General features: G+C 40.4%; 2 protein-coding genes across 13 annotated transcripts in view; one reads left to right on the top strand and one right to left on the bottom strand.

The window, feature by feature from the left end:
* NEK1 (NIMA related kinase 1) overlaps positions 1 to 3,058 on the bottom strand; it is a 49,879-nt gene extending 46,821 nt beyond the window's left edge. For 9 of the 11 annotated variants that reach the window (XM_076336531.1, XM_076336534.1, XM_076336539.1 and 6 more), the window contains exon 1: positions 2,687 to 2,964. The gene's annotated coding sequence lies outside the window, so the exon portion shown is untranslated. The other 2 variants (XM_076336533.1, XM_076336532.1) reach the window with 2 other exon arrangements.
* A 295-nt stretch (positions 3,059 to 3,353) lies between these two features.
* The window catches only part of CLCN3 (chloride voltage-gated channel 3), a 73,703-nt gene continuing 50,892 nt past the window's right edge, over positions 3,354 to 26,164 (top strand). For both annotated transcript variants that reach the window (XM_076336525.1, XM_076336523.1), the window contains exons 1-2: positions 3,354 to 3,470; positions 17,760 to 17,935. In XM_076336525.1, the coding sequence (XP_076192640.1) occupies positions 17,776 to 17,935 (160 nt within the window). In that variant the 5' untranslated portion in view covers positions 3,354 to 3,470; positions 17,760 to 17,775. The remainder of the gene's footprint in view (positions 3,471 to 17,759; positions 17,936 to 26,164) is intronic.

Genomic DNA, 26,164 nt, shown 5'->3' with positions numbered 1-26,164 from the left:
TGGTGTAGAAAACGGGCTGCATTGCTAAAACCGGTTTAATCTTTCACCTTGACAGACAGTATAAAAAAGGATGTGTTTTATCTTTAAATAAAGCAAGTAGTCAGTGCCATAACTTCTGATTCAGCTAGCATGCAAACATCATATAGAGTTATAGCACCTGGTTAACAATCTTTCATTCAACTTTACTTGGAAGAACTACAATAGTAGGGGGGGGAAAGTTCCTACATGTTGTTTCTTAAGAAGCACTAAATCCAGTATTTTGGAAGTTAGTCACTATAATGAAGCCAAAAATAGACTGAACTCAAGAGATCGCCATCAAGTTTAGAATCATTATTCAATACAGAAAGGTGTGACCTTAATTCTGACTGAAAACTTAGCTAATTTATTTTTCCATGTGGCACAGAAAATAAATTCATTACAAAATGGTGCAAATCAGTATTTTTAATGTACTACCTGGCCACTTAGATTACCTTTTGAGATTAAACAGATTACTCAGCTGAACGTTGATGGTGTTTAAGGTTCTATATTAAAAAACACTTTGGCAAAAATAAGACATTAGTGAGCTGCATGTGAAAGGTATGGCAATATAGAGAAAGTGTCAGAACAGCAAAGAGAATTGGCAAAACAAAGACCAAAGTGATAAACATCAAACCAAATTCATGGTGGATGAAAAGGTCATCTTTTCTACAGTAGAAAGAACTTCCATACCCTGAGGAAGTTTCTGTAGGCTGAAAAAAACAAAAGGTTCCTAAGCTTTTCTGCATCCAAGCCTCACTTGAGAGCACTAACAGCATTTGTGCTTTGCTGTACCCAGCTTGCTTCCAACAAGAGACCCCATTAACTTAGATCCATACTTCACACACACCTCAGGTGAGGCTCTTCCTGATTTGGGATCATTTTTTTGTCACAGAATTACCATGCACCAGACTCTGCTAAAGAGTCTCAGGAAGATGAAGGACCCATATCATGGAGGCAGACTAAAATGAATAAGCTTGGTTAGTATAGCAAGACAAAACACAAGAGAACTGAAGTAATCTTTTCTGCAAAATAGGAGGTGGAGAAACAACCAGGACTAAGGGTAACTACCAGGAGAGAGAAAAAGCGAGAATGACAGGCCTGCAATGTCTTGGTGGGGTTTTTTTTGCCTTGAAGTACAGAAAGATAGTTTAGCGTGAAGATGCACCTCTAAAAAAAGCAAGACTCAGTATTAACATCAATATTCTCTTTTGGGCAATGGTAAAACATAGCAGGTAGGACACAATTTTAACGTCACATGGCTTTACTAAATTCTCTTGCTACGCCTACTTCATGAAACAAGCTATGCTGTACTACAGCTAAACCAGCTGCATTAGGCATAGCTTAGGGCTCCTACTGCATGCTGTTCTATGCAAATATAAACAATCAATAAGCAGCCTGTGGGCGAGAAGGTACAGATCGGTCAAAGACGGGACATAATTTTGTACGAGTTAGACGGCTTACTTTTACCAGTGGCATGGGAAATACGAGTCTTGAGAAAGGACCTCAGCGCTAACAGGGCGTTGGCTTTCCAAGCCCTAGGCAAGAAGTCATTTTACCCATCGCGGACACGCACCAAAGCGGCTTGTGCGCCGGGGAACGAGTCACACCCCGAGATAGACCGACCGATCGCCGGGCGCGGAGAGGAGGCGACAAACCCGAGCCGCACGGCCAGGCCACGACCAGGCGGACAGAAAGCGGCACGGCGCCGTGCCCGCCGGCCTCAGCACGGCGGCAGGGGAGGCCCCCAGGCCAGGCGCCGGGCCGGGCCGCGCTCCTCAGCCGGGCCCCACCAGGCCGCCGCCCCCACACAGCTGGGGCATGACGGGCGCCAGGGCGAGAGACGCGGCTGGGGACCCCCCGCCCTGGGGCAACTGACAGAGACAAGCTGCCGCGAACCTGGCCCCACCGGCGGCGGCTACCGCCGGCCCCGCAGGGGGTGGCCCCGCCCTCCCACTCGCCTCATCCCCACCCCGGCATACCTCCCCGCTGCGCCCGCCGCTGCCACGGCCGCTCAACCGAGCCTCACGCCCGCCGCGGGCCCGCCCCCTCAGCCCCTATTGGCGGGCCCGTCCAGCGGCTCAACCTCCCATTGGGCAATGTGTGTCAAGGCGGGGCAGCAAGTTCGCCGAATCGCCCTTCCCGCGTTACCAGGGCGAAGCACCCGGTAACGCGCGGCTAGGAGCCACGTGACGGCCGGGGGCGGGGCTCCGGCGGCGCCCGCCCGCACCCGCGACGGGGCTGGCAAACGGGCTTCCAGCGGCGGTCATTTGCGCTTAGGGGGAAAAACCCAAGCAGCTATAAATCTCTCACCAACCAACCATGATCCGCAACACCGCGCAGCCTGGCACCGGCGGTAGGCGTCTTCCCAGGGACTTCCCAGGCGCGTCCCAGCGGGGCTGTGCCCAAACCTTGGGAGGGTCAGGCTGCCCGCGGCAGCTCGCTCCGAGGTGGCACCTGTGGTTCCTCTACTGCCTAGTCAAAAGTGCGTGTCGATAGCATATACGAGTAAAGGCCTGAGATTAGCAGCGCCCTTTCTCAGTCTTGCTCTAATCGTCTTGATCCAGCGTCCCGCACGCACGCTGCAAGGTACTGCTCAGTCTTGTTAGCCTTTCACATAAACGAGCCTGCGGATATCTTATCATTTTTCCTTGGAAAAAACCCACCTCACCTGCCACAGTATTTTGCTGGAACCTCCATTCCGTCGATGCATGCCGAGTAAACTCCTTACTGGCCGCAGTATCTCGGCAGGCACCGAAGTGCCTCGTGCCTGCCTCAGGCTGGCAGCGCACGGGCGTTAGGCGCCCAGCCCCAGGTCTGCATTTCATCCGCAGGCAAAACTTTTAGGCCCTCCGGACCCTACAGTCAGAGCGCGCCGTGCCCGTGAAACTGAGACGCGTCTTGGTTTAGCCGGGAGCCAAACGATGCTGCCGTGTGCCGAGCCACCTCCTTTACCTGGGAAACCGCTTTCTCCCCGTTCTGAGGCGCGGGGCTCTCCTGCTCCCCCGCTACCGCCCGCCCTGCGCAGCGGCGAGCCGTAACCTGAGCCCGTAACCCGCCCTCGCAGAAAGGGCCGCCTCCGGCGCGAAAGGAGGCCGGGCCCGGCGGTGCCGCAGCGCGGCGGAGAGGCTGCCTGCAGCCCCGCCTCACCGGGCACGCGCCTAAGGGCCGCTCCCCTCAGGGGCCGCCAAGGAGCCACGCCCCTCCGCGCGGGCGGGGGACCGGAAGTAGCGGCGGTGACGCTGACTCCGGCGGCCCGGCAGGCGCCGAGCGGCGGCGCGCGTGCGTGGCAGGAAGCCCCGCCCCCAGGCCGAGGGGGCGGGGCTGGCTGGCGGAGCGACCGTTGGGCCGGGGGCCGAGCCGGTGTCCGCGGCGTCTCCGCGACCCCGCCCCGCCGCCGCGGGAGGATGAGCCAGCGCCTCCCCGGGCAGCAGCAGGCGGCGCCACCCGGACAGGTAGGGGCGGGGCGGGGCTCGCTGGTTTCCCCTCGGTGGAGGGCCACGGCGCGGGACAGCCGCCGTGGCACTGCGACGTGACGGGAGGGGCCGCGGGCGGGCCGGCCGCTCGGTCCTGCCCGCTGGCGTCGGAGCGAGCGAGGCCGAGGTGGCGGCTCCGGCCCGACGGCGGCGGGGAGGGGGGAAGAGAGGAGAAGGCAGCCCCCGCCACACGACCCGCCCGCGGAGCGGCCGCTGCGCCTTCCGTCAGCGAGACCGCTTCGTCCTGCGGCCGGCGGGCGGGAAGGGGCAGAAATGGTGGTTTTTCGTGGACGCCCCCAATTTATCTGTCCTCCTCCCCCGAAACGGGAAGGGCCGGAGTGAGGGGGAGTACACCGCATGTTTACACAGCGTGTAACCTCGTCACCTGATTTCCGTGTTCTTCTGTGGCAGCGTTCTTCTGCTCGCATACGGAAAGCTGAGGGGCTCTGCAATGTGGAAGAGCCAGAGTCTCCTCCCCACGTAAACAGTGTTACAAGTATTATTCTGCTTTGAGTTGCTCGCTTTTATGTTGGCTCACGGGTTTGGTTAGTAAGGCTGCTCTTACGCAAGAGAGGGAGATAATGGGCTCTTCTTGGAGCCTCTTAATTAAATGAGGAGGGTGCAGGTCAGTGAGGTTAACACCGAAGATTGACTGCATTCTTTCACATTATCTTCTCTACTAATCCAAAATCCTTCCCTTCCCTATTCAAAAACGTGAAGCTGACTGTAAGATAAGTATGTATCAATTCTCACCTAAAATGATCAGCGGCAAGTGTGACAGTGGAAAATTGTGTGCTGATAGTGAAATATGTTCAGTGTTGAGTAGTAAATTTGCTGTGTCACACTTTAAAGTACTGAACTAGGTAAAACAAGCCCTTAAAAGCAAACTAAAAATGTTTCTGGTGCTAAATTGTGTTAGAATAGACACTTAAAAATATATTTGGAAAGATGTCCCAAAATGGTAGTCATTTGGGGTTTAGGACTTGCACCTCCTTTTTGAGGTTGTTGGACCTCAGAATTTTATGGTGCAGAGTTTGTGAAAGAAATTAAGTTCATGATTATTTAAGTGTCAGATGTATTGGTACCTTTTGCTTTCAGACGCCTTTCTTCTTGGTGGACCTGTGAAGGGTTTTATGTTCTGTATCCCTTGGCAACATAGATGCTTCTTTGCAAAAACAGCTATTTGAATGAAGGATGTGTTGGCATGACAGATTTGAAAGCAGATAGTTATCAATACTGTTTCTGTATTTAAGGAAACTTCAACATGCTGTAATGTAAAATTAAAAAAGAAATCATTCGTGCGTTATAGGAAATGTACCTGTGTGAAGTAAAATAAACCCCTAGAGAACTCACCAACTGTCACTATAGTTTTTTCTAAGATGAAAGTCTTACACTGGCTAACTGCTTTAAATTTGGTGTCTTGTCTCTTTGGTTGGCAAACGGATGTAAACTTGCTGCTCAGTACTCTGAGTTGTCAAAATGGGAAGCAGTTCTGCTGTGGGAAAACCACAGCTAGCTTGAAACTCACGTCTTGAAACAAAATGACTTTGCATCTGTCTGCAACACCTGTGAAAATAAAATGCATATAGTGCCCAGAAAATGGAGCTTGTTTCTTGTTTGCTTCTGTTTAGTATTGGTATGTCAGTCCTAAAAATTCTTTGCCTGATGGTAGTAGATGTCATGCACAATGTGTATTGCAGTATTTCTAGAAATGTATTTTCCTTGTTCTGTGATTCCCAAGGCTGTCTTTGCCCAGATCTTTACAGCGTCTGATCTGTGAGTGGCAATACCACTGTTGAGGACAATACCACGGTTCTCCCTGCGGTGCATACTTCCAAGTTAAAGTAATCCTGGGGTATCTCTCTTCTCTCTATCTCTCGCTAAATATTGACTTGTAATAAGAACAAGCCTATCCAAATCCTCAACCAGGAAAGACTCTTGAAGCTGTTGGTCTTTGCTCTTCATGACTGCACTGCTCTGAGCCACTTTATTTTATGAGTTTGCCTGCGTTTTTCTCTTGCGACTATGTTTGTACTTCCTTTTGTGCTCTCTTCCACACCTAACGTTTGTCACAAACTTATGTTTCGGTAACCTGCAAGTGAGAACCCCCTATGCACTGGTTATTCTATGAACAGCTGGGTCTAGGTGCATAATATATGTTCTCCTATTCACTGAATATACACTTTGGCTTTTTTTCCCCCCCTTCACTTTGCTTTGGGGCTTTGGGGGCTCTGTGTGTGTGTATCTTACCTTGGTATTTGAGCAGCAGAGTTGCGTTCTTTGCATGTAAGCACTAAAGCTGGGACAACTGTTCCAAGTTCACAACCATTGCCAAAAGGCATTCTAGGAACATTCAGAATTCTCTTCCCTTATTTAAGTGACTTCATATGCATGTAGATAGGTGTTACTATGCAGATCAAGTTTTCAGGGCAAAGTCTTATAATAATTTGGCAGTAGGGATATTTTTAACTTGGTCATAATAAAAAAGTGGAATAGAAGCACTACTATTGAAGAGATTTGTGCCAGAAAAGATAGTGCCAGTTCGAGTTGTTTGAGGAGTTCTTTTCCTAATTCTAGGAACACGCAACCTAGAGTCCGAAACTTCTTGCTTTGGTACCTCCTTGGCAGCAGCAAAAGCTGTTAAAATAGTTGTAAATCTGTTTACATCTGGAGTATTGTCCTTACTTGTTTGTATTAAGTAGTAAGTAGTCTTGAATATGTACTCCTGGAAATGGACGGAAAGAAGAGAATTTATAACTTCATAGTGGGTACCAGTGGTTATTTTTAATGACTTGCAGAGAGTCTAGTCAGTTATTTCCCCTTGAACTTTCTAGACATTCAGCTTTTTTGTTTGTTAAGCATTTTGCTTAGGCTTTCTAGTTACAGGAGTAGACTCTGTGCTTACTTTGGGAGGGTAAGGAGGAGTAGTAAATGAAAAAGTGAATTAAGTTCATTCCTAAAGCACAGACCCTTTGATAAAAATAACCTCTGCTGTTACTTTTTTTTTTTCTTATTTTTGGTATATTTTGATAAATTTCTCTAAAAAGTTCATGAAAGAGGAAGTACTCAAATGTGCATTTTGTGTGTTCATGCTGCAATACAGTATAATGAAGAAACATTTTCCAACTAAAATAGTAAAAATGTAATTTTACTTCAGTAACATCTTTAAATTACAGATAGAGCTACTGAGGTCACTTAATATTTTGACATCCCGCCAGTTAAAATTCATGTACTCGTTTTCCTGAAAGATAAGTTTGTGTTTGAGTTCCTTCCACTGTTATCTCCAAACTAGTGTTCTCTGCCAGATTTGTTGGTTTTTGATGTGTTATCTGCAGTTCTTGATCTACTGCAGCTTTTCCCTTGAGGTTTCTGTTATTAATTTCCCTCTTGTGTATGTGTTGGGGGAAAAAAAAAAGCAGTTCTCCATATGCTTCCAAACATGCTCATTTCCTGATTCTGAAAAGTGAATCTACAAAATTCCAAAGGGGGTATCTCTAGGAAAGAAAACTGAAGGTTTTTTTAATTATTATTTGACTTTTTGCTGCTAGTCTTGCAGAAAAATTTTATTCTCATATGGAACACTACAAGAATGAGTAAACACTCAGAATTATTATCAGTCTTACAGACTTACCAGTTTTCTTCGGTTTTGTGCTGAGACATGAATATTCTTTTAACTTAAGCAACAAAGCTTGTAAGACTGCAGAACACTTGAGGAAACCTACAACCTGTGCACTGAGTATTCGTGTTATTACCACAGTCACAAAAACCTGAATGTTTATTCCTCTCTAACAAATTTAAAAAAACCCTTTTGGTTCTTTGGATAGGTAGAGGATGGATTATTTTTAATAAAGTTGATCTAGGAACCCAGTGAACTGACCTCATCTCTGTGGTTATGTAACACATTTAAGATAACTGACCTTGCGTTAACTCTGTTAACTAGAAGCCTTTTAGTAAAGTATTACTGAATCTTTTTTCTGTAATTTTCAAAATTAAAAATCTCCCACAAAGCCACTTTCTTTTTTTCCTCATAAAATACCCACCTTGATTCTTGCTTTCAGCTCAATACCGCTTTTAACAGTAGTAATTTCACTCTAGACTCTCCTGCCAGAAACTTGTCTACCATTTGTAGACCCTGACAAAGTACACATAATTTTAGAAGTTGTACTTGCCAACCAGCCAACTAAGTTTTACAGTTGGAGAGAAGAATATTCAAGTGAGGGGAACTTGCTGTGCATTCAGAACTGCTAACACACTTGATTTAGTGAATACTTCACTTTTGGTGGTGTTCGTGCATCTAGGGCTTTACTGCCTTTTGGGGTTTTTTTAAATCTCCTTTGGTTAGTGTATATGTTTTTATTAAAAAGCAGAAACAAGCCATTAACAATCTTATTTATTAACATCAGAGGTTCACAGGTCTCTCTTAACAGATTTATTTATATATTTCATCCTTTGAAGAAGACCAGAATGGCGATCAGTAATGGTTGGATATGCTGTATTTACAAAAATGAGGTGGCTTCTGTCTAGTACAGCCAAGAAGGTCAGCTATGAGCCGGATTCAGGTGTTGATTGCAGATCACTTCAGTCCTTCCTCACCTTGCTGCCTTAACACTGCTGCTTGAGAGGATCCAGAGCAAGAAAAAGAGCAAGCCTATTGTCAGGGCTCCTAGCCTTGAAGTGTGCATAGATCTACATAGTGCATCTGTCAATTTATCTGCTTGTTACACGTACCAAGAAGAGCCCCCAGCCTTTTTTATTTTTTGGTTACCAAAGGCTTGTCATTTCTCTAACCAGAGTACAGCAAATGGGTTCCTCATTAGCTGGTATTTTCTTCACTTCTTTGGAGTTTGAAAATCAGTAGTAGGGAGAGTAAGTAAGCAGGAACCACCAGGGGTCCCCACAAGATTTCATAACCAGTGGTGGTATGCCTGTGCTGTATTTTGGAGAGCTCTATAGGATTTTTTTTCTTGATCTCAGGGGCTTTAGTGTGTTTATAAAGAAATTGGAATTCAGTACAAGAACCTTAAAAATCTGTGGTAGCTGCTGTTATCGAGAAGATGCTTAGAGTTAAACTGGGGATTGTGGTGCTTTTTCAGATTCCAGTTTGGCAATCCTGAATTATAATTTTGCCTGTCAAGAATGAATACTTTTTCTCTTTCTGCTGGAGTCTGTGCTCTCATATGCTCTTTGTCTTGGCTTGCAGAGCCTCTTTTCCGTGATGCTCTCTCATTTCCTTTATTAAAGTTTCTTTTTCATTCCTTGAGTACTTTCAGATCATTCAGATACAAATGTATTGAACTTGAATGAAACTATCTGAAAGATACCCAACTCAGGTGTGACCCTGAACTTACAAATCTGTGCACGTAGCTAAGGACTGTTCAGTGCATTTCTCTGAAAAGATAAAGAAAAGTAGTATAAATAACAAGACTTCTGGTCATTCTGGTGGTGTGCAAAAGCTCTGCTCCATTGTTTGTGTAACCCTCAGATGACTGCAACACAAGTCCACATTAAAGAGGAGCAATATCCTTTAAAAACTGTAAAGAGAAGGTTGCACACTGTTGCTGTGTCTTTTCATCAAACAGAAAATGAACACCATGGCCAAAGACTCAACAGACAAAAGTTATATTGTCTACAATGGAGCCTACAGTCATAGTTCCTGCCCTTCAAAAGAAGAGTGTGTTTTACCTTTCAGTTGTCTTAACAAATTTCAGTGTTACTCTCATCTGAATATAATCACAGAAGGAACACCAGAGATTTTTTTGCTAAGGGGACTCTCCATCTTTTCTTTCCTGGACAGAATATTTGCAGCTACACGTACTGACCCATTAGTTTAGAAACTAATACTATCTCTTACATGTATTTTAGGCTTGCTCTGAAGTGGTGTAGCCATGGACACAGTTGTTTACCATGACTTGGCTAAGGATCAGTACTTGCCTGTGAAGCTTAAGCTTTTGAGTTGTGTTTGCTTTTATATTTAATTCAGGTTCATGCTAAGGGATTATGTTCTTAGCATTTTTTTCTTTTTAAATTGTTAACTAAAAACCCCTTAAAGACCTTACCACTCATGTAGCTGCTTATTACTGTGCCTGCATGGGAGACTACTCTTGAACTCTGATAGCAGATTTTTTTCTGATGTATCAATAGATGAGGTTAGTTTAGTAAGTTTAAATCTGAGTTTTCAGCTAATCCAGCCAGTTTTGGTTGAAAGCAATTAAAAAGTATTCACATTAGTAACTCGGTGAATGTGAAAGAAGCAATCCCTTCCATCAAGTAGGGTAGTATCTTTGTGTCAGCTGGTGTAAGTCTTCAGCTGTTGCAACTATGGGTAGCTGTAGCCTTAGTGGTTAAGACATTTTAGAGTGGAGATGAAGTAGTTTTGAGTACTTTATACAGACTAAAGTCAGTGCCCTTAATGTTTGGAATCCTATGACTAGAAGCACGAGTTCAGTATTCATCCTGTAATTAGGCTGGCAGTTTTTAGTTTTTGTTTTGTTTGTTTTTTTTTTTAAAGCTGAGAAGATAAAAAGTGCTATAAAAATGAGTAGTATTGATTCTGCTTTTGTGAAGATCAGATATAGTGGTGATATTCTGCATTGGTATGTATCACAAAAGTGAAAAAACTTTTCAGGCTGTTATATTAAGCTTTTATAACTAAGAGTGGTAAGATTCAGTAGAATCTAGAAAGTAGATATGAATACTATTTTCTTGTTACAGTTTTAAAGCTAAGATTGTCTTTGTGCTTTACAAGTATTATCTTTTCATGTAGTTTTGTCTATGTGTTTCTGTTCTTGTCCTTGCTTTCTTTCTTGTTTAAAGAATATTTGAGTATGTGTCTCTTTCCTCCATGAACATTGATTTTTTATTTTGGAAGTAGCTGTGAATGGGACTAGACTAAGCTTTACCTATGTATATTTTTGGAAACTGCCTTTTTATCTTCTATTCCAAGAGAACGTACTACACAAACTCAAATAGGTTTGTTTTTTTTTTTTTTTTACTCAAATAGCTTCAGTTAACTGGCAGGGCTCCTTTGACTTTATTTTTCTAAATATGACCTAAAAATTGATCAAGATGCTTTCTCACTAAATGACTGCAATAGGAGCAGTCCTGTTCCTGAGATCAGTTAAGTTAGTTTCAGATGGTTTTTTTTGAATGCTACAGAGAATGATCTTCTGTGTATTTATTTTTGTATGGTTAGCATATGCATTCCCTAATTTTTAGCAGTTTGGGTTCTTGAGTATCCTTAAGAATTTTTGTGGTCTAAGCTGACTTGAGAAAGTTCAGGAAAGCTGCTATTTCGCTCATCTTCCCTTCTGTATTTGATTTGAAGGGTAAGATTTTTTTTTGAGCCTTTTTATAAAGAAATAGTCTGCTAGTGATCTAAAAATTACAGTGAGAAATTCCTCATGATTCATTAACCCCTTTTCCAAACCTGAAGTTTGGAAGATGAGTGATGTTCTCATCTTGCTTAACTATCTTCACGTAACAGGCAAAATAAATAAATGGAGGCTAGATATGCTGGGTCTGTGATGAAAATGGGAATGTAATTTTGACACTGGTGAGACTAAGGATGAAAGAGTGGCCTCAACATGGACTTTGTTTTAAAACTGCTGTAAAAGTCTTATCATTTCTGAGCTCAAAACTTCTTTCTGAAGGGCAGGTTTCTTTAAAAAATAAAAAAGGTGACACTGCACTATTTTAAATTAACATAATATGGGAGGTTTGGAATTAAGCGTTCACAGCTGTTCTTGACTGCTTCCATCTTTTGGGCAGTTGTTCTGACATACATCCCTATATATGGGATATAAGTTAAAATTTTAATTCAAGTGTGGGTGTGGGGAATGTTTCTGTCGTATTATTTACCTGTTCTTAAAGTGTATAGTATTTGGATACTTTTTTTAATAAGATGATTTATATAGCATTCCTGACTATTTTACAGCAAATAATCACTTTTGAAGGTTCTTACCAGCTAAAACCTTTAAAATCCTGTCATTTTTTCAAAAATTTTCAGCAAATGACTCTTCTATTGCTATCACTGCATTTCCTCTACTGTAGAACACATTCTTATGTGTAAAGATTGTATTCCTAATTTTAATTTAATCTGCTTTTGTTTTATGTCTGCATAGCATTTCTCACTAGGTGCTGTCCTTGGGTAGGGTTTACAGGAAGGTATGTGTGAGTTAGGGGACAGATGACTGCCTTTTAGCTCTTAGTTGTTAGTACTGAACAGAAAAATTGAATATTACACTGATTTTTTGGGGGTTTATCAAGATTCTTCTCAGTTTGGGAAAGAGCTCTTCTGTTAACAAGATCAGTCATTGTGGGTTTTTGTTGGTTTATTTTTTCTCTTTTTTTTTTCTTTACTTTCAACTATTTAAAGCAGATTTGTAATCTGGAATCTGGAAGAGTACTTTTTAAGTTTTCACTCCACCTGTCTCCCAGGGAAATAACAAACTTAAGATGCCTTTGTTTCCTGCCACCCCATTGAGATACAGAAAAGTGTTCTTACGTGTTTTTATGGCGCACAGCAGAGATTTACAGATTAGTCAGATTGCCTGACAGCAAATGTCCTGTAAATCAGACTTCTTACTGTCCTACTCTGTCTTTTCCAGAGACGCTTTTCTGCACTGGAAGTGGTTCCCTCAGCTGACTTGCTTCTCTGCTTGACCTTTTATTTGTAAAGCTTGAAAGATAAGCAGAATGTCTGATGTTTGAGAGCAGGAAAGTGCCTGAGGTACTAGACTGTGCAGAAAACTGCAATAGCCTTATGTGCTTTTTCTACTATTAATGTAGTTGTTTCTGTGCTGTTGTCCTTTACCAATGCAGTTCCTGCCTGCACTGTATTTAATTAGATCTTCCACATTTCAATAAACCTGTATGCTTATTACTTTCTTCCCTCTCCTTAGTCTTAACAAGAAAGACATCCTGCTTTAGCTGCCTGTTCTTTGGTTTTGTTTGGGGTTTTTGTTGGTGGTTTTGGGGGGTTTTGTTGTTGTTGTTTAATTTTTTTAGTGTCAGAGGCTTCTGTGTTAACCTGCTTTGTAGAAGAATTTTGATGGGTCAGGACATTCTGGAAATACCTTAGTAATAGCAGCATGATGGGTTAGTTGCACCTTTTTTGCTTTATAGTCTTCTCATAGAAGACTTGGGTATGTGAGTTGAGTCAAATTCCTTCCCTGTTCCAAGAGCTCCCTGAATATTGCTTAGATTTTCTTCTTTTATTCTTACAGTGCATTACTTCACTATTTTTGTTTTTTTCAAAGATAATCTGAAGCATTTTTGAGTCTGCTTTCTGAGGTATCTGGACTGGACTCTGGATCAAAACTACGATGCTTCATAGAAATAAGTTAAATGTAATATCTTTAATGTTCTCATTAATCCTTTGTAACGTCTCTTGGATTTTTACAGTAGTCTAGGTTGAAAAAAAAAGGTTTATTACTTAAATATTTGCTGTAACTGGTGGTTGTTGGGAATCTGGTGTAGGATTTTTTTGTTTGCTTTTTCAGGATATTGGGTTTGGCTAGCATTCAGCCAGTACCTTTTTTCCCCATTTGCAGTTTCTCTTGAGTAACTTCCATCTCTCTGCACTTGCCTTTTGGTGCCCATTTGGATAGGGCAGGGAATCTGTGGAATGAATCTGACATTATAAAGTGGCAAGTTGGCTGGTTAGTTCTCTGTTCACAACTCCATAAGCATTTGTGCAGGCTTTCTTGTATGAATGCACTCTGTCCTTTGTGGATACTGGAAATCTGCACCAGACTGGGTTAGGCACGATACTGGTTCTCTTCTGGCTGTTGTAGCCATAGAAAAAACATTTTGCTGGCTCTTCCTTTTCTTTATTATTGCTGTTCCAGCAATCTGTTTCTGAGGAGGAGTCTACTCTCTGTGTCCACATCACTCAGTTTCCTTCACTCAAGCAAGTCAGATCTCTTGCCTGCTAACAGTATTTTAAGGTCACATGAGCATACACTTTTAAGTTGTCTTGAACATTTAACACGGCTCAAGATAGTGCATCCCTAACTTTGTATCCTAGTTTGTTAAACAAACCCTTTTCTTAAAGGCACACAAGGAAATTTGTTGTATGTTGACCTAAGCTGTCCTCCCCCCATTAATTGCAGGTAGTGGTGGACAAATTAGTGACTGACATGCTCTCAAGAAGTAAAATTTTAGTCCTATGTGAAGCTTATTGAACAGTTAACACTCATGGTCTTAGTTTCCTGCATTCCTGCCGTTGCTGCATGCAATGAGGCAGTATTTGTAATAATGTCAGATATGAAGCAGCTGGGGTAGTTGACTCTCTGGGAACGCGGAGAATTAATGTACAGTTCTTAAGAATCTTGGTTAGGGTCCTCAAAATTAATGATTTTTGGTGTTACGGCTTTTGCTTGACTGTTGGAGAGGCCTGTCAAAAGCAATACTTCCACAGCAGGAGGCAGATAGTGTTTCAAAACAAGAAGAGAAGGCCTGCAATATCATGCCTATCGTGTAACTGTAGGCATGTATGTGCCAGAGGAGTTGGCATGTGGAATCACGTTTGTGCAGAGATGATGCAGGGATTCTTCGCAGTATGCTTGGTTTGGCTCTGGAGAGTCTCTTGGTTTTGTTTGTCAGTTGCAGACTAATTGATGAAACTTTCTCTTCCATTGTAGACCAGGCTGAAAGCATTTTCTGTTATTGGAAGATTTAATATCTGTAATCCACTGTTCTGACATTTCTCTAAAGTGATTAAGATGACATCCAAAGGGAGAGTTATTTCTCTTATTCCGAATAGCAGGTTTGTAGTAAGATTAACTGAAGCTGTAGAATTTAATATAAAGAAAATTATCTTTTTTTTAAGAGACGTTTACAATGTTCCACCTTTATACTGTAATAAATATTTCTGCTGAGACTATTACAGGAAAATGTCTTCATTAGATGAAAAGTGTGTATGTGGTTTCCAAACTTGGTACAATAACTAAAAGATTAAGCAGGCTTTAGCCATGCCGTCAGTATGCATCAAACATAACAACAAAGTGTTAGTAACAGAATTCACTACTCATGCCTCCTTAACTTGCATCTGTTAACACTATAGAATGAATTCCCTCTGAGCTCAAGTAATTGCTTTTGCTAGTTGTGTTTCTGCCTGTGGTTTACAAGAGAGATACTCTCACTTTTGCACACTAACAGTAAGGATCTTCAAGAGTTCTTGGAGCAGTTTGAATTTTGAGTTTGGAGGCCCGGGTTTTACACAGAATTAGTAGTACTTTTGGGATCTAGATTTGCTACCTTTTTTGTTTTGATACATTTACAAACAACTCTGTGATTGCTAACTGAACGGTAGTCTTTCTCTTGCTTGTTAATTGTTTTCTCCTTTCTAATACACATTACTACATAAGTGAAAAAAAATTAACTATTAACAAAAGTCAGATATACAACAGGAAGAGAACGCAATAGACTGAAACTTACAATGTGCTACAGGGAGGTGTTTGTGTCTTGTGCTTTTCGTCTTCTAGCGCTACTTTTATGGACAAGGCAGGAGAGTTTTCTGTCTCCTTGCAAACCTCATCAGAATGTAGGAAAAATCAGGTGAATGTAAAAGTAACAAAGATTTCACTCAAGCAGGAGGCCAGTTGGCAGATGAGAGTCTAGAATATAATTTTTGGTGCATAGAGCAGGTGGAGGAAGGTGACAAACGATGCAGTGAGCGGTAACACTTAGGAAGTCCCAGTGTCTCACTTCAGCTGTGCTGTGTGGCTTCCATGTATGATAGTACTAAACTGGTACTGGCAGAGTGATATTAACAGGACTTTCTGTGAGCATAATAATGAAGTAGTTAGACTGTTTGTGATCTGACTTTTTTGGGGGCATGTTCTTTGTAGGTACTGTTTTATAGGGAATGCCAAAAATTACCCTGTGTGAAAAGTTGGTATCTGTTGAACAGTTTCAAGTATAGCTTCTGAATAAATTATAAATTGTGATCTGATCTATTTGGGGAAAAAAAGGAGATGCTTCCATTGTTTCCAGATAAAAGCAACTGTATTTTCAAATAGGATATGCTTCATAATATGGCAGTATGAAATTTTTTTGGCTGTCCATTAAGAAGCTTTTCTCAGTGGCTGTAAAATGGTAGAAGATCAAGAAGAATTTTCACATAAAGATGAATGGAAGAAATTTATTTGAAGAGAGAGTATGTTTTAAATTGTAAATATTCTAAATATTTTTTTAAGGAAATGAGAATGAGTAAAGCCAAAGGGATCTGTCTTGCCCAATAGCAGATCTCTAGGGAAGAGTGTAAGAACAGAATAAGCATATGCACGTCTTCAGAATGCTCTCCTAGCCTCCAGCATTTCCACCAGAGGGTGTCATCTTTAATAGCTTTTGATGTTTGTTTGTTTTTTTTTTCCCTTCTGTGAATGTCAGGCTGCTTTATGAACCATTGCATACTTCTGCAAAGTGGCAAAGAATTCCACCACTTCCCTACATGCTCTGTGAAGAATCAGCCTTTTTTTCCTCTGCTTGTCACCTCACCTCTTTCATTATGACATGTAGGGACTACTGAAGAACAATGGATGCTCTTCACTTTCTTCATGCTGCTTGTGATTCTGCTGACATCTGTTGTGTCATCTTCTACATTACATCTTTTCCAGACTGAAGAGTCCTGATCAATTTTGTTGCCCTGTAAAAGGAAAGCTATTTTGTACTCCATCATCATTGTGCTCTTCTGTAACCTGTTTCAGCTTTTCTATAATCCTTTTGGACTTTTGGCACTATGTAAAGTATTTAAGGTGTGGACAAGCTGTGGATTTATACAGTAGTTTAATGACGTTCTCTCTCTTGACTGATAATTCTCGTATCAGATTACTCTGGGGACTGTTAGTGCATGCTGAGCTCTTTCTTGTAACTTTATTATTACATTTGTGAATGGTAGTAGTTGGGTCAGAGCCCGTTGCTTTATAAGGCAAGTTTGGATTGGTTCTGCTGCCCCCTCACCACGTGATGTGATTCATATTTATTTGTACAGAACTTCATCTTGTGTTATCACCCAGCTGCACAGTGCTGAGAGTTCCATCTGCAGCTACCCAGCAAACATTGTTGCTTTGTTTTTCATCCCTTCTTCTAGGTAACTTAGAAGGCTGAGCTGTTTGCAATACGGGAAAGCTGTCTGTCTGACCTCTGCTAGTAACTCTTGATATTGGCCAGCCAGTTTGGCTATACTTCACAAGGCTCAACAGCTGGGTAGAGGAGAGGGATCTGAATTGGAAGTCCTGTTACTTGTTTTTATTGCTGCCAGCTGACTGGATGTTTACAGTGCATATAGCTTTGTAGTAGTTACAGTGAATGGTTACAGAATTTGCAGATAAGCAGAAGAAAAAGGGTGTAAGGAAAAGATTTGGAAGTGGATTGGAGGGGCCATCTCCTTTGCTTGGAGGGAACGAGAGGTTTCTTATTACTGAAAAAAATGTATATTGGGCTGTTGTATGTTAATGTTTTCTTTGAGAAATGACAAACACAAGACTTTCTTTGGATAAAGAAGAGCATGGAATCAAGGTGTGATCACATCTTGTCCTCCCTTCCACCCCAATCACGAAGTTATTTCTGTGGATTGAACTCTACAAGGCAAAGGAGGACTTGGCCTGAGTCTGTGAAAACCTAATGTATTAGTGTTATACCGAATGTGCAAAAGCATGTGTTGCTGATACCTCATTGTGTTGAAAAATAAAACAACCACCAAACAAAAGGCATATAGGTAAGGGTTTTGAAAGCTTTATGTGGACACACAGATTTTGAACTGGTTTCCACTTTTATATTTTCATCCTTCTGTGCAAAAGAATGTGAACAGTTGTGTTCAGGGGACTACAACTTTAGCCTGCCATCTGTTTCACTCCAGGCAGGCATAGTACAAAGATACCATGGCTAAAGAAACTCATTTTTTAACCTTAACATTGGGTGGATTTTGCACCAGTTCCATGGTGCAATGCACATTCATGCGCATGGGGTGTGCACATTCCAACCACCTGTACTGAAAGTGAAATACTTTCATGATGATAACCTTGAACTAAGGAGAGGCCAAGGAAGGGGATGAGGAAGCATCATCCAGTTAAAAATCCCTGAAGACTTGCGTAAAATGTTCTATATATAAAATGTTCTGTATTACTGCTGTGGTTTTTGTAAGTTACAGTATTGTGATCTTAATATTTTTTCTCCAAAGCATGAAATACACTTGTTTTATTTGATATAAACTTCTCAGTCTTTTGTGCATATTCAAATAGAAAATAACTCATTTTCTTTATATAGGTTATAAAGCAGCTAAATGGAGTCTGAGCAGCTGTTTCATAGAGGCTACTATCGAAACAGTTACAACAGTATAACTAGTGCAAGCAGCGATGAGGAGCTTTTAGATGGAGCAGGTGTAATTATGGACTTTCAGACCTCTGAAGATGACAATCTCTTGGATGGTGATGCGTCGATTGGTAAGTTAATGTTAATTTCAGCTTAAAAATTACTCTGGGTTGTATTTCTGTGGTTTTGTGGGTTTTGGTTTTTTTGTTTGTTTTTTTTAAATAAACAGAACCAACCCTTTTTCATAACTAATTAATGTTTCTCTTTAGCTAATCTGCTCTTCAGAGGGATGCTTTAAACCTGAAAGTGGCTGAACGTTTTTCTGTGTGCTTGCCTAACAGTTACATTGTATGGGATGACTTCTGATACAGGGCAGATATTAACTTACTTCTGGCAAATGACAAACTTGCTGTCAGGTAGTGGAAGGATGGCTATTCTGCAGCTATCTGGTCTTTCTTAGCTGCAGCAGGATTTTGGAAGTCTTCAATAGTTCTTTGGAGCAGAAATTAGCAGTCTCTTTTAATTGTTGCTTCTAGAGAGAAATCTGTTTCTGCTTGATTCAGCTTCAGATCTGTAAAAGAGAAGCAAAAACCTTCTAAGTAGAGGTGTTAGAAGCAACAGGAAACACCATATGAGTTGAACTTTTGACTAGGTGAAAAGTTGCAAAGAAAACTTGTTACTGTGAGCACTAATAAAAGCACTGAAGTAATACAAAGAAGAAAGAACTGGGAAGCTCTTCCTCTTTTTTTTTTTTCTTTTTAATTAACAAAGCAGTTAATGGAGTGAAAGCATTAACATTCTCTTAGCAATGGTCAAAGAGGGGAACAGGAGGGAAAGAAAGTAGTTTGTGTTTAAGTTAGTAAACTTGGTTAAATATATACTCTTGTGTGTGTATATATATACACATTATATATATATTTATATATATTCCTCTATTTTGTTTAAAATCAAACTCAGCCTTTTGTTTTATCATCCTTTCCTCCCCCATTAACATTCAGTTGTCTTTCATCCATTCAGAGGCTCGCTCTTCATGCATTTTCCCTTTGCCACACTTAGCAATTGGATGTTGGCATTGTACTAGATAGTTGTGTTGTATCATTATAAGCATCCTTCTCATCTGTATTCCTTCTGTCTAATTAGATGTGTCTTGAATATGCAGTTATTTAACTTGTATACCAATACAGGTATCAAGAGCCAGGACACCTTCAATCTACATAAAAATTCCTTCTGCCAAGTTACTTAGAGAACACCACCATGATGAAGTCAAGCACTTGATAGTTAGGAAATTATTAAGCAAACAGCTGGCTTACATGTGTAATATTTTGTTCTGAATATCTGGCACTTTTGATAAAGTGAGTGCCTTGCTTGTCTAACATAATATTTGCAACCTGTACTGAAAGTCTGAAGCTACTCTGGTTATTGTTTATATAAATCCTCTCCATTACTTCAAGCTTTAAGGAGAAATAAGTTTGCAGTAAAATAAATAGTTTCAGAGCCAGTGTTCTGCCCCTTACTTGTTGTGAAATTAGATCCGTAAATTGAGTCCAAACAGATGAGGTGGTTGTTTTGTTTGCACTGTCAAAAGCAATGCTAATTGCTGCACATGCCAGCAGCCCCTATCTCATTGTAATGCTGAAGTATTAGACTGTGCATTAGAACATAAATATTAATGTATTTTCTTTCCTGGAGTTGAATTTTTTGCTAATGGTGTATCTGCTTGCCACAATTCTGGCCTCTCGGTAAGAGGCAGCAATAGTAATAAGCACTATTATTTTATTTAAGTGAATGGTGATTTATGTGTCTCCATGGAAAATATTTTCTTGTACAGTAAATCATAGTAAATACCTTAGCAATAGATCAGAATCTGGTGTAAATTTTCTTTTCAAGGTGGTAATAACATACTTCCAAAAAAGTTTTAAATAAGCTTACATGCAGGAGGTGAACGTCTGTGTTTCTCATTCCTTAGGTCTCCAAATGTGTAAGGTGATTTTTCTTGTGTGTTTTTAATTCAGCAAATCTCATTGACAAGACCAAACAAGCACTTTCTTGCTGGACTGCATGTGCCCCTCTGTTACTCACTTAGTATCAACTGTTTGTTTGTTTTAATTATTATTATTTAAATACCCTATCCTTTAATCATCTCTTAATGTATTTTTGTTCTGTTGAGTCTAAGTACAGATGAATTCACCATACAGAATCTGTCCCACCTCCTGAGGAAGGGCAGGACCATCCCAGTAACTGGAAGATCCCATGCTTTTCAACACTGCAGGCCCTCCAGAACATGATGTGAATGCAGAGGCATTAGGTCTAGCTCTGTGCTTTAGCTGGTGAATCCTGCCAAAATCAGGAGCCCTATTTAAACATATAGTTTGTGTTTTAAGTCTGTAGGGCTGGAAGAATTTATGAGCCTGGTTTCATAGCAACATGATCAAAATGGCAATAACGTATCTGTACTTAAAATGATTGTGGAAATAATGTAGCTAAATTGAAAGCTGCATAGCTGTAGAATGTAAGCTTGGAGTACAGATGAGCACAGACATGAACAGCCTGGGTAAGTTGTCATGGACAATAGAGTGTTCATCATAATTTTACAGTTTATATAATAAAATATAGAATTACAAATTTTAAAAAATCAAGACCATGCAATGAGGAGAAAATGAAGGATTAATAAATTATCTTTTTTTTCATTTTTCAATGAAAATTGAACCATAAACTGCACATATATTATGCAGATGAAAAGCTAACAATATGGAATTTCTGAAGTAATTGTAGTCTTTCCCCCTCATTCAGAGGGCATTAAGTTAAGGGAGGAAGTCTGCTCATTTCAGCAGGCTTGGTAAGTCAGGACAGCAATTCTGTGAAGCCTGCACGGTACTGCCATTCACATTAGCACTCATACTTCAGCACTTAACTGAGGCTTACAAAGCCATTGAGGCTGTTATTCAATGGTGAATATGCCTTCTGTTGAAAGCATGTGGAAATTGGATGATATTGGGAAAGAATACTAATGACATATACTACTTGTCCTGTGTGGGAAAGTCTTTTATGTTATATGGGACTAAACAAGTGAATGTTAACCGGAACCCGTCTTCAGAAAGTCTTGTCACCTAGACTTCTAGGTATCTTTAATATTTAGTTGATAGAGATTCGCCTTTTTAGTGTCATCTCTGATTTGCAATTTGAATGGCTTTGTGCAGTTCCATATGGGGGATTTACCATTATGTTAAAAAAAATGCTGTACAACAATCTTGTTTCTCTTAACACCATCTGAAAGCGTGTATGTTACCTATCCTTCACTGTGTCATCTGAGAAGTATACAGAAATTGTGAATATGTAATATTATATACTAAATACATACATAAACATACATGTATAGTAATTATAATTTTATATAGCATATCATATGTCTGTTATGTTCTCCAGTAGCTGTTTCTTTGCATAAATTTCAGGCTTTTACTGGCAGCATTGTGGAGAACAAGTAGGTATCATGAAATTGTAAATTCTTTGAGCATTGTGTGTTTTAACATGCTAAATAATTACAGTGCTATGCATGTGGAGGCTTGGATGCCTTGCACCAAGCCCTGCCTAGAAGGGATACTGCCTGCCAGCTTTGGTCAAAACTTGCTTTTGTTGCTTATCAAAACTAATCTTTGTAGTACCGAAGTTAGTGTTACTCCGTGTTGAACTGCTGTCTAATGAGAAGTACGGTGATGTTATACGGATAACAGAAGTATTTGCCTCTTTGTAGGGAGGATGTCTTACCAATACTTGTATGTGCAATGTACTTTCATGTATGCAATCTGTGGAGATCATTTTCATCATGACTTATCTATGTTTTATTTTTAGACTGTTTGCCCTGCTTCTTGCTAGGTCAATTTAAACACGTTATACTTACCATTGAGAAGCTATCAGTTCTTTAATAGTTAAGTCATATAAGCTAATACTTACTGGTTTAAATTTTATAGGAGGAGATCTATACTATTTAGTTTTTTAACAATTGTCACACTAGGATAGTTTATTGTTTTCCATCACTTTTAACAGGGGGGGAAAAAGAATTCTTTCTAAACAGAAGTGAAATCTCCAGAATTGAAATACATTATCACGTTAATATTTTAACTGGGGAATATGAATGAGAAGATGAAATATCTAATCCATTCTTTTCCTCTCAGCATCGGCTTGACTTGCCTGTCTCTAAAGTTTGAGAGAGACACAATTCTTGGCTACTGGCTGGCCTTGACGGGTGTAACAAGTCTCTTCAAAAGTTCAAACTTTTTCTTTTTATGACTCAGGGTTAGCCAACTAGCATGGTGAAACTGAGAGGTCTCTGTAATTTTACTCAGAATTGAGGGCTGTTTATATGATGTAAGAGAGGACTGCATCAGTTCTCGCTATTTTTTTTATTTAAGTGTAGGGCAAGCTCAGCAGGAGGTGGATTTCTGTAATGTTGTCAGACTGCAAATTTTTCAAGGCAGTGACTGAAATCAGATGATTAAACCTTATTTGTAGTAAAGATGGTTTGCAAACAAATGATCTCACTGGTGTTTACATCTCAAGGTACTTTGATCTGTCTGGGGGAGTCTAAGTCCTGAATGAGCTTGGCGTTCTTTTCAATAGCTATAGTGATTCCTGCTTCAGTTGAAGGAACTTAGTTGCTTATATTGTGACTTCAGTGTGGAGACAGTTTACAGTCTGGCATATGGTGTTAACATAAAATTGGCAATAGTTAACCTTAATATGACAACCTGTAAACTGGTAATTCAAAAGCTGCTGCTACAGCCGCTACTATCTCCTTGCAGTGATAGCAGTGCCACTAAAAAAAAGAATATGCCCACAGGTCATGGTGTAGTAAAACACAGCGGCTCTCCTAAACTGTCCCTACCCATGAGTTGGAGTCCTTTGCCTAAAGTGAGAGACCAAAACAATCCATTTTCAGCATCCTAAATACTGATACTAAAAATACAATATAGTGAACTAATATTATGGCACTATTTGAGGAACAGAATGTAATTTCCAGCAAGTGCCGGTGGTTCTGTATAATCCAGAAATTTGTACCACATCAGAGGTTAATTGTTCAAGCAAGAACTAAACATAGTTATCTTTTCCAACAACACATAAATGTCCTTTCATATGTATGCTTGTTTCTATTTAGCTATCGCTAAATATCTTTCTCACAAAGAAAAGAAAGAATACAAAGAAAAGAATAAAATAACTTATTTCCTGCATAAAGAACTTAAGTTCCTGTTACATTCTTTATGTGTGGAAATTGCATTAACAGATTCTTCCTGTTGTCCACAGCTGGTATGAAGAAGGGTCTTCAAAGTCATTTTGCGCCATTGGCATTGTTTGCGTTTTCCTTGCATGTGGTATAAAACTGACTTGACTGAACAGTCATTATGACAGTTTGACATATCTCCTTCCTAACTTACATACAACCTATCTTCCAAGTTAGCAATATTTGCATTAAAGGGCTCATTGTTCTTCTTAAGTGTTGTGGTTTAACCCGGCAGGCAGCTGAATGCCACACAGCCATTCGCTCACTCCCCCCTCCCAGTGGGATGGGGGAGAGAATTGGGGGAAAAAAAAAGTAAAATTTGTGGGTTGAGATAAAGACAGTTTAATAGGCCAGAAAAGGAAGGGAAAATAATAATAATAGAATACACAAAATAAGTGATGCACAATGCAATTGCTCACCACCCACTGACTGATGCCCAGCCTGTGCCAGAGCAGTGGTCACCGCCCCCCAGCCAACTCCCTCCAGTTTCTATACTGAGCATGACGTCATATGGTACGGAATGTCCCTTTGGCCAGTTTGGGTCAGCTGTCCTGGCTGTGCCCCCTCCCAGCTTCTTGTGCACCTTCAGTCTTCTCAGTCGGTAGAGCATGGGAAGCTGAAAAGTCCTTGACTGTAGTGTAAGCACTGCTTAGCAACAACTAAAACATCGGTGTGTTATCAACACTGTTCTCCTCCTAAATCCAAAACACAGCACTGTACCAGCTACTAGGAAGAAAATTAACTCTATCCCAGCCAAAATCAGGACAGTAAGTAATACATTTGCTCTCGAATGATGCCATAGAAATCGAAGCATGAGATAACATGACTTGCTCTGATTGCAAGGGCAAGCATGAAGCACAGCTAGTTTCTTTTGAATAGTTAAATTGTCAGTAACTGGTTATCATTTACTTTTTTTCTCTTGGACAGTAGTTAGAGCTGCAGATATATTGCCTGTGCTCCATACTACTAATGCAGCTGAACACAGGATATCTGACAATACAGAACCATGTTTTCTTTTACTTTTTTTAATATTAGTAATGCATGAAGTTAATTTTGTCTGTCTATCTGGAACACAAGTTGCTATACATTATGTTTACATGGATAACTGGGCTAATTAACAAAGCTCTTACCTCAAGGATTTCAAAATTCCTGGCAGAAAACAAAAAAATTGACTGGAAGATTTTTAGGTTAAGGGGGAAAAATGTTTTATCTTAGTTATTGGATGTCATTATTGAACGAGTGAGTTGCAGGTGTTTGAAATGTCTTTTTCATCTTACCTCTTCATCATGATAGTGATTTTCCTGAACTCTGATCTATATTTTTTTTAACATAATTATTGTCCAAAATGAAAATTCACTTGATACTGTTTTAGTTGAACAGCCTGTAATGGTGTTACAGTGTTAGTCTGGGCCTTCAGATTGTAATTGGATTGGTGTGGCATTAGACTTTCTGAGGGACAGAAATTATGGCAGTGTGTATGTAGAGTTTTAGTAACCAATTAGTTCCTTGTTCTCTTAAATTAAAAACAAATATTGACCATTTCAATTTCTCACAAAAGCTATTGTCAGTTCTTTGAAGGCTTGTTTATAGGATATTAGACTTGTGTTGGTTTTAGAACTTAACCCTACCAACAGTCCTTGAATGGTCTCACCAGTCTTTCCTGCCAAAGTTGTATTTACAAAATTAGGTTTCATCTTCCAAGACACACAAGCATATGCATTTCCAGCCTGATACTCTGGAAGAAGATGAATCGTAAGACTAGTAATTCATTCTTTCCATCTTTCTGATATTATATAATCTTGTTGGTTTCCTTCTGCAGCTCTGCTGAAGTGCTTAAAGCACACTGGCTTTGTTAACAGATGCTGCTGAGGCAGTTATTACTGACTTGACAGCCTGGTGTAGTGTTATCGTAAGTATGTCCTTCTCCCAGGCATGCTGTATGAATAGCGTAAGATGAAGGAATGACAGCAGAGGAAATGTGATGGCATATATGTAGGTATGTAGAAAGAAGAGTCTGAAGCATACAATAAAATAATTGTCTAATATGACCGTGAAGTCTTTAGGTACTAAATAAACAATTTTCACTACAGCTTTAATAATATTTCATTCATTCATTTTACCTTTGATTTGTTCTCTCAAGTCAGCCAAAGGAGGCAGATACAATTTTAACCAAATTGATGTCAGGTTGTACTCTTGCTTTCTGTCTTTGAGAATGTTCTTGCTTACCAGCTAATAAATACCTTTTAAAGTGAAAGCTTTTCATCTCTTGGATTAAACAGAAATGTTATTCTGGAAGAGGATATCATGATGTCCCTGAAACACGAGAACAGCTGTGCTGGGTCAAACCACAAATCCACCTAGCTCAGCATCCTATCTCTGACAGGGATCAAAAGTCAGTGCTTAAGGAAGAGTAAGAACAGGGTGAGTAAGTGATAGTTCATCGGAGTACTTCTGCAGCAGTTTTGTATGGCTGAGGGCCTCTTTCAACTGAGTGGTGGTTTTTAAAGTTTTAGTCCTTATCAGTGGATTTTTCTTCCACTGACTTTTTCTTGAAGCAATTCTTTAGCACCCACACCATCCTTTGGCAAGCTCAAAACGTGTCTAAGCTGTTAATGTGAAGAACCACCTTTTTCTTTATTTTGAACCTAAATCCAGGTATAAATACTGCTGAGAACAGCTAAAACTGCCAGAGTTCTGCCTAGGCAAACAGCGGCCTATGCATTAGCGTGGATTGGCACATGGACTTCCTTGTCACTCACCCTTGTACAGCATAAAGGCTTAAGCGTGCGCTTTTTTTTTTGTTGGTAGTTGCAGCTGTGAAAAATCTTTCTGCTGATACTTAGGGGTTTTAGCGGGTATTATTAGCTTATTGAAATGAAACTACTGTTGATACAAAAAGGTTGATATGAAACTAGGACAGGGTGACCTGAAACTAGGATGACTTGATTGTCTTGCCAAATACACATACTCTGATAAGGCCTATCATGCATTGGCCATATGCATGTAGAAACTAACAAGGATTAACACATGGATAGCATGGTGCTGTCCTTGTGAAAGGTGGTAGACCCCCTCCCACTTCCAAGAGGAG

This window comes from Aptenodytes patagonicus, chromosome 4, assembly GCF_965638725.1.
Source record: "Aptenodytes patagonicus chromosome 4, bAptPat1.pri.cur, whole genome shotgun sequence".
Taxonomy (NCBI): domain Eukaryota; kingdom Metazoa; phylum Chordata; class Aves; order Sphenisciformes; family Spheniscidae; genus Aptenodytes; species Aptenodytes patagonicus.
The sequence above is the reverse complement of the archived record's forward strand: the minus strand, read 5'-3'. Positions and strand labels throughout refer to the sequence as shown.